Source organism: Drosophila obscura, unplaced genomic scaffold (assembly GCF_018151105.1).
Source record: "Drosophila obscura isolate BZ-5 IFL unplaced genomic scaffold, ASM1815110v1 contig_139, whole genome shotgun sequence".
NCBI classification, from domain to species: Eukaryota; Metazoa; Arthropoda; class Insecta; order Diptera; family Drosophilidae; genus Drosophila; species Drosophila obscura.
The window spans coordinates 198,680-206,964 of record NW_024542723.1 but is presented as its reverse complement, the minus strand read 5'-3'; the positions used below and the strand labels follow the sequence as shown (position 1 = coordinate 206,964).

Here is an 8,285-nt window from a genome sequence, read left to right as displayed (position 1 = left end):
ACATGCGTGAAACAAGCCGAGTCGTCGCAGTCCCGATCAGCATCACTTAATCCTCGTCCAGAAGATGGGGTGAAGGCGAGGGTGCTGCAGGGAGAACCAATATTGGTGTTAGTGCTGATAGTGGCGCTGAAGAGAGTGCTCCCCTTAAGATTCTGGCTTACCAGCTTAGCCTACCAAATGTCAATACTTACTCAATGGTTTATTACAGAAAATGTCAACACTTAAACCTAAAAAGAAATATGAATGGACATTCCAATACTTAAAACTACAAAGAAAGATAAATATAAATGTTAAACCCTTTAACCCACACCCCCCATAAACACTTCCATAAACAGACAACACCAAGTCGTCATTAACAGACTCAGACTTGACCAAGCTAACCAGCGCACACTACATAGACAAAACATTGTCCAACACATGTCCTTTCTGCCGCAACGCGACCATAGACCATATACTATTCATCTGCCCCACCCTTTCCCCACAAAGATCGTGCACATTCAATAACAATGATCCCATGCAATATATCGCCAACCTCACCAACACAAATACCAATAATATCCTCACATTCTTAGAAAAAGCAAAAATACTGCACATCATATGTAAATACCTCTGTACATAAATATTCTTAATTCAATCGTATAGAGCTTAAAGGCCTCAGTAGCTATAGCTCCAACCCATGTTAATACTTAGTTTTAACTATTTATTAGCATTAAATAATAATAAATGTTTAAAACTACAAACTCTTTCCCTCTGACCTCAGAAATGTCCACAATATGTCCCAGAAAGATGGCGAACTTCGTAAGAGCATACGGATTCGATAGCTGCTGACATCGCGTCTAGAAAGGAAGATGACGGAATACTGAAAACAGTACCAGCACGGGACGAAACCGGCCTAAGTGTCTTTACCCAACTTAACGTGACCCAACAGTATAAATTTGTTGAGCACTGCGTAAGCCAAGCTCATCGCACATGGCCGGAAAGGGCTCGTTACAACATCTACAACATATTCTTCCTGAGCCCTGTTTCTGAATTATTTTTACAAAGCATTTTTATAAAAAATAAATCTTTTATTTTTTGAAATTTTACTTAAATGTAATGTAATTTTACTGAGTGTATGCTGTATGAAAGAAATTATTTATTTGAATGAATCTATGATGTATGTATATTAAGAAAATAAATAGTTTGCTTATTGAGTATATGCTAGTCCTTGTGTCCTGTATAAGGTGAACGAATCGTACACGTGCTGCAGCTCCGATAGGCGGTATTCTTCCAGGCAAACAATGCCCTGCAGTGATGGTGATAGTTTCAGTGCACATGATAGACAATGAACAACGTGTCGTTTCTCCTGTTCTTTAATAAAAAGTACATTAAAAACTTCAACCTGTAAAAAAAAAAGTTTATAGTAGTATTTATTTATTAAAAGTTGAATTAAACATTCATAAAATACGATTTTTTAATTTAGTTTTTTAATTTGTATTATTACAGTATTTTATTTATCGACTCTTCTGTCTTAGAGACTGACGACAAGTAGGCTGTAGGCTTCATCTATTATATTTATTTACTTAATTATACAGCCTTCGTCTAAACTTTGTCACGATCAGTTATGTCCTTCTATTACTACGCTCGCACTTATTCAGATTAAGTAAAAGTCATAAACAAATAAAGCATAACTTTCGGAAGTGAAATTCAAGGTAAACCTTATCTTGGCTCTCAATCAGGATAGACATAGACAGAAAAATTAAAAATGTAAAGCCATAAACAAAACCATTCAAAAATTTTCTAAGAAAACTCTTGCTCTGCTTGTTAAAACCAAGAACCACCAAGAAGCAAACAAACTGCTGCTATTTAAAATGTTCGCTGAAGGTGTTAACGCTGAAGTAACAATTCAGGGACTTGATGAACAAACTATAAAAGAGGAACTTGTGAAACAACTAGTTGAAGTTCGTAAAATCTTGAAGAAAATCTTGATTCAAGAACTAATAAAAGTCCTTAAAATCAACCAATCATGATACAAATAAACCACCTAATATAAAACCAGACAAACCTCAAAAAATAATTTCATATTATGACTTGGAAAATAAAAATTTAAATTCTCACTAATCGCAATACAAAATCCACACCCTTGTATCTACCTAAACACACCCATAAACGAAACCTTAAAATCTTAAAGAACAAAGCACAGAAAACTGAAACACGAAACAAAAAACCAGAAGGAGTGAGTCGCTTCTGGGGACGCGACTCTACTTATACCAGTACTGAGTCATTTTTGATCTTATGATTTTGTAGAAAATTTTACATTTTACATTTTTTTTGCTACATCTGATATCTACATCTACAATGTATATTATACATCTAACATGTAAATTGTACAATGTACATGTTCCATTTAGATTCTACATCTCCTCCGCTTAGGATCTCGCGCCACTGAACGCGTGCAGAGTGTGCGAGCGAGAAGGGGGAAAATGAGTTGCGTTGTCGTTTCTTGGAGGGGGACAGGGGAAGCAACTGAAAATTAAATTTCGTTCACTCTGCCTATAGTTCTGATTCAGATTCGGCAATCTGGTAGATAGCGGGCATCTCTACAGTGCATTTCTAATTTTATCGTATCTTTAAAATTGTGCCTGCCACAGATTTTCGTCCTTTATGGGGGCGGAAAGGGGCCGGGCTAAATCTGAAATCCACTTTTAGCAGTGTGATATCCCTACATTTGTTGGTGGAAACCAAATTTGGTTAAGCCCTAGCTAAACCTATAGTCTCTAAGATCTCGAGTACTCAACAAGACCAATTGACAGACGCAGACAGACGGACAGACAGACATGGCTATATCGACTCGGCTATTGCTGCTAACAAGACTGCTTATATTTAAAGTGGTCGGAAAGTTTCCTTCTCTACATTACAAACATCCACTTTTTTACCCATCTAAACATACCCCTTAACCTTTGAGTACGGGTATAACAAGCACAGAAAACTGAAACATTATATTCATGGGTTAATCCCATGCTAAATCATCTATAAAAGGATTTCGTGCATAAATTGCACATTGCTCGGGATCATAGCCAACAATTGCGTATAGGCGGACCATACTAGGGAACCCAGATTGAAGTTGCCAAAAACGCAGAGATGCTATAAATATTCGCAATATTCCAAGTGTGTGCTTTATAGATTTCATACCCACTTTTAGGTGGAGTATACGACACGCAGAAGTATAGTGTCTCCGACTGGCCGGCCACCGACACCCCAATCTTATCCAAGAGAGAGTCGTCTTCCAACAGACGAACCAGATCACAGCCCAGGGTTAGGTTAACGGCCACAACGACCCTTGCTGCTGAGCTTTGGTGCGCATACCAGCTATATTTTGAAAATGATCACCGTCTATCGGCACGGTCCAACAAAAAGGCAATGCCGTCCGGTCAGCGGTCACGGAAGGAGAATCCAAAGCAGGACCAGGCAGTTCCCACTGAGCAACAGGGGCAAGGCACATGCGTGAAACAAGCCGAGTCGTCGCAGTCCCGATCAGCATCACTTAATCCTCGTCCAGAAGATGGGGTGAAGGCGAGGGTGCTGCAGGGAGAACCAATATTGGTGTTAGTGCTGATAGTGGCGCTGAAGAGAGTGCTCCCCTTAAGATTCTGGCTTACCAGCTTAGCCTACCAAATGTCAATACTTACTCAATGGTTTATTACAGAAAATGTCAACACTTAAACCTAAAAAGAAATATGAATGGACATTCCAATACTTAAAACTACAAAGAAAGATAAATATAAATGTTAAACCCTTTAACCCACACCCCCCATAAACACTTCCATAAACAGACAACACCAAGTCGTCATTAACAGACTCAGACTTGACCAAGCTAACCAGCGCACACTACATAGACAAAACATTGTCCAACACATGTCCTTTCTGCCGCAACGCGACCATAGACCATATACTATTCATCTGCCCCACCCCTTCCCCACAAAGATCGTGCACATTCAATAACAATGATCCCATGCAATATATCGCCAACCTCACCAACACAAATACCAATAATATCCTCACATTCTTAGAAAAAGCAAAAATACTGCACATCATATGTAAATACCTCTGTACATAAATATTCTTAATTCAATCCTATAGAGCTTAAGGCCTCAGTAGCTATAGCTCCAACCCATGTTAATACTTAGTTTTAACTATTTATTAGAATTAAATAATAATAAATGTTTAAAACTACAAACTCTTTCCCTCTGACCTCAGAAATGTCCACAATATGTCCCAGAAAGATGGCGAACTTCGTAAGAGCATACGGATTCGATAGCTGCTGACATCGCGTCTAGAAAGGAAGATGACGGAATACTGAAAACAGTACCAGCACGGGACGAAACCGGCCTAAGTGTCTTTACCCAACTTAACGTGACCCAACAGTATAAATTTGTTGAGCACTGCGTAAGCCAAGCACATCGCACATGGCCGGAAAGGGCTCGTTACAACATCTACAACATATTCTTCCTGAGCCCTGTTTCTGAATTATTTTTACAAAGCATTTTTATAAAAAATAAATCTTTTATTTTTTGAAATTTTACTTAAATGTAATGTAATTTTACTGAGTGTATGCTGTATGAAAGAAATTATTTATTTGAATGAATCTATGATGTATGTATATTAAGAAAATAAATAGTTTGCTTATTGAGTATATGCTAGTCCTTGTGTCCTGTATAAGGTGAACGAATCGTACACGTGCTGCAGCTCCGATAGGCGGTATTCTTCCAGGCAAACAATGCCCTGCAGTGATGGTGATAGTTTCAGTGCACATGATAGACAATGAACAACGTGTCGTTTCTCCTGTTCTTTAATAAAAAGTACATTAAATACTTCAACCTGTAAAAAAAAAAGTTTATAGTAGTATTTATTTATTAAAAGTTGAATTAAACATTCATAAAATACGATTTTTTAATTTAGTTTTTTAATTTGTATTATTACAGTATTTTATTTATCGACTCTTCTGTCTTAGAGACTGACGACAAGTAAGTAAATCTTCATCTATTATATTTATTTACTTAATTATACAGCCTTCGGCTTAACTTTGTCACGATCAGTTATGTCCTTCTATTACTACGCTCGCACTTATTCAGATTAAGTAAAAGTCATAAACAAATAAAGCATAACTTTTGGAAGTGAAATTCAAGGTAAACCTTATCTTGGCTCTCAATCAGGATAGACATAGACAGAAAAATTAAAAATGTAAAGCCATAAACAAAACCATTCAAAAAATCTAATATAATAACTCTTCGAGTACGCGTATAAAAACCAATTGATTAACCATGTGGAGGAGAAGTGGAGTTCTCTAAGAAAACCCTTGCTGCAAACAAACTGCTGCTATTTAAAATGTTCACTGAAGGTGTTAACGCTGAAGTAACAATTCAGGGACTTGATGAACAAACTATAAAAGAGGAACTTGTGAAACATCTAGTTGAAGTTCGTAGAATCTTGAAGAAAGTTAACAACATTCCACAAGAAATTTGACTCGCTTCTTGGGACGCGACTCTACTTATACCCGTACTCAGTCAGTATATATATTTTTGAGCTAATGATTATTTAGAATTTTAAAATTAAAAAAAAATGTTGTTATATGTTACATTCTTTTGCTACATCTGTTATCTACATCTACAATGTATTTTCTACATCTAACATGTAGATTATACATGTACCATTTACATTCTACATCTCCTCCGCCAGGGCTTGCTCGCGCACTGAACGAGGCAGAGTGTGCGAGCGAGATAGAGATAAGTAGCGGGTCTCTGTCATGAGGGGGCGGAAGAACCAACAGAAAATGTCTTCATTCTGGCTATAATTATGATCCGATCTGATTCAGATTCGGCAATGTGGTAGATATGGGCATTCTCTACGATACTGCGTTTTTAGTTTTATCGTATCTTTAAAAATGTGCCTGCCACAGATTTTCGTGCTTTGTGGTGGCGGAAGGGGGCGGGGCGAAATTTTAAAATACACTTGTAGCAGTGTGATATCACATGAGTCTGGAAATCAAATTTGGTTTCTCTAGCTCTTATAGTCTCTCAGATCTAGGTGCTCATCAAGACGGACAGACGGACGGACGGACGGACGGACGGACGGACGGACGACGGACATGGCTATATCTACTCGGCTATTGATGCTGATCAAGAAAATATATACATTATGGGGTCGGAAACGTTTCCTTCTCTGAGTTACACACATCCACTTTTACCACAAATCTAATATACCCCTTAACTATTTTTTGAGTACGGGTATGTTCGAGCGAGAAAGAGAATGAGTAGCATGGTATTGTTCTGGAGGGGTGGGGGAAGCAAACGAAAATTTATTTCTTCATTCTGCCTATAAAATAGATCAAATCTTAATCAGATTCAGAATTCTGATAGATATGGGGATTCTCTAAGATACTGCGTTTTCAGTTTTCTCTTATCTTAAAAATTGTGGCTGCCACAGATTTTCGTCCTTTGTGGGGGCTGGGCGAAATTGAGATCTATTCTTCATAAATTTCAATAGTAAAAAGGGGTTTGTCCTATAACCGAAGAAATAGGCAATAGGCAACAACATGGCGAAGTGATTTTAATTTTGAATGATCACTTGGGTATGAAAAACCTGTCCGCAAGATGGATGCCGCGTTTGCCCACAATCAACCACAAACGCACTCGGGAGGCAACTTCAAAGGAGTGTTTAGCGTTGTTTAACCACAATAAGTACAAGTTTTTTACCGTTTCGTAAACGGTGATCAAATGTGGATCCACCACAACACACCAAGGCAGTCAAAACAGTAGGTTCCTCGGGGTGATTCTAGGAAAAATAGGGCCAAAGTGAGTTTTTTAGCCAATAATTTCGTGACAAAGGTTTTTTGGAATGCTCCTGGAATTTACTACATTACTACCTTCAGAAACGGTAAAACAGACAATGGCGAATATTATGCCCACTTATTGGGTCGAATTAATGAGGATTTGAAAAGGAAACGACAGCATTTGTTACAAAAAAATCTTTTCCACCAGAACAATGCAAGGGCGCAGACATGTGCAGGTTGCAAGGGTCCAGAAAATCCATGAATTATTGCTTCCTCACCAACTTTATTCTCTGGATTTAGTCCCTAAGACTATTTTTTGTTTTCAAACATTAAGAAATGGCTCAGCGGAAAGAGATTTCAGTCCAATGTCTGGACGTTGATATGCAATGACAGCAGCATCAGGTGGCCAATGCGACATCAAGCCGGAGCTTATTACAGGGGTTAGACTAATATTCGAGGAAAATTAGAGCTAAACATGCAAAGGGAGTCTTAGAGATCGTATTGCAAGCGAGAGTGAAATGAAATGTCCCTATACTGGACACAGAGTATAACATCATCCGCATACATGAGTAGTCAAGAGCTTGTCATTAATAAAGAGTGTGAAAAGTAGGGGGCCTGGATGGCTGCCCTGTGGTACTCCAGAAGTAAAAGGATTCTTTGAGACCTAGAACTAGCTAGAATTCCATCTCAAACGATTAGCCGGAAACCATAAAAGGTCAAGTTTTGGGCTGCAGGTGACCAAATCTCAAGCTTTCTGAAATATGCCCGGCGTATCTAAGTCATGAAGGGCAAATATGAAGGTTAAAGCCCTATACAAGGCGGACCTCCAGATACGCGGCCAACTCCAAGGAATGGCGGAATGGCAGACCCTTCTGCGGAATCTGGTGGTCGACGATCTCATCAAGATATTTGAGATGAGAGCGTCTGGTAATTTGCAGCTTAGGCGAATAATATAAGCATATTTACAACGGCATACTTATAATAAAAGCTTTGAGACTGAAAAACAATTAGCACAGAATAGCATAAGGAAATACACAGCTGTTAATGTACATACAAAATATTATGGACATTTTTTTATTATATTTTTCGTGTTTTTATAAACATCTAATATTTAATAACGCAAGATATACATACTTCACATTGACCACAATAATGTGATGCGTCGTTTTTCCCACGACCATTAAATCGTATTTCCACTCCTTTAAATTTTACGTATTCCTGTGTGTGTAATATATTTTTTAACGTTTGCAATAAGCACATTCTGGAAAATTTAATAAATTTATTAATAACGACAGAATATATATGTAACCCACAGAAAATATTTAGACGTAATTATACGAATGCACCGGAATTGGTATCGGCGCAGAAGACTACCACATCCTCACTCTCTCTCTCCATGTATTTTGGTATCGCTGCTCGCAAAAGGGAAAAATTGGTTTTTGTGTTATATACGGAATAGGGAGATTAAAACCGCAAT

General features: G+C 38.0%; 1 protein-coding gene across 6 annotated transcripts in view; it reads right to left on the bottom strand.

Moving 5' to 3' along the window:
- Positions 1 to 4,567: 4,567 nt before the first annotated feature.
- LOC111074796 (lysine-specific demethylase 6A) overlaps positions 4,568 to 8,285 on the bottom strand; it is a 165,999-nt gene continuing 162,281 nt past the window's right edge. For 5 of the 6 annotated variants that reach the window (XM_041596042.1, XM_041596049.1, XM_041596050.1 and 2 more), the window contains 2 exons: positions 7,943 to 8,069; positions 4,568 to 4,857 (listed from right to left, as the gene is read on the bottom strand). In XM_041596042.1, the coding sequence (XP_041451976.1) occupies positions 4,663 to 4,857; positions 7,943 to 8,069 (322 nt within the window). In that variant the 3' untranslated portion in view covers positions 4,568 to 4,662. The remainder of the gene's footprint in view (positions 4,858 to 7,942; positions 8,070 to 8,285) is intronic. The other variant, XM_041596052.1, reaches the window with a different exon arrangement.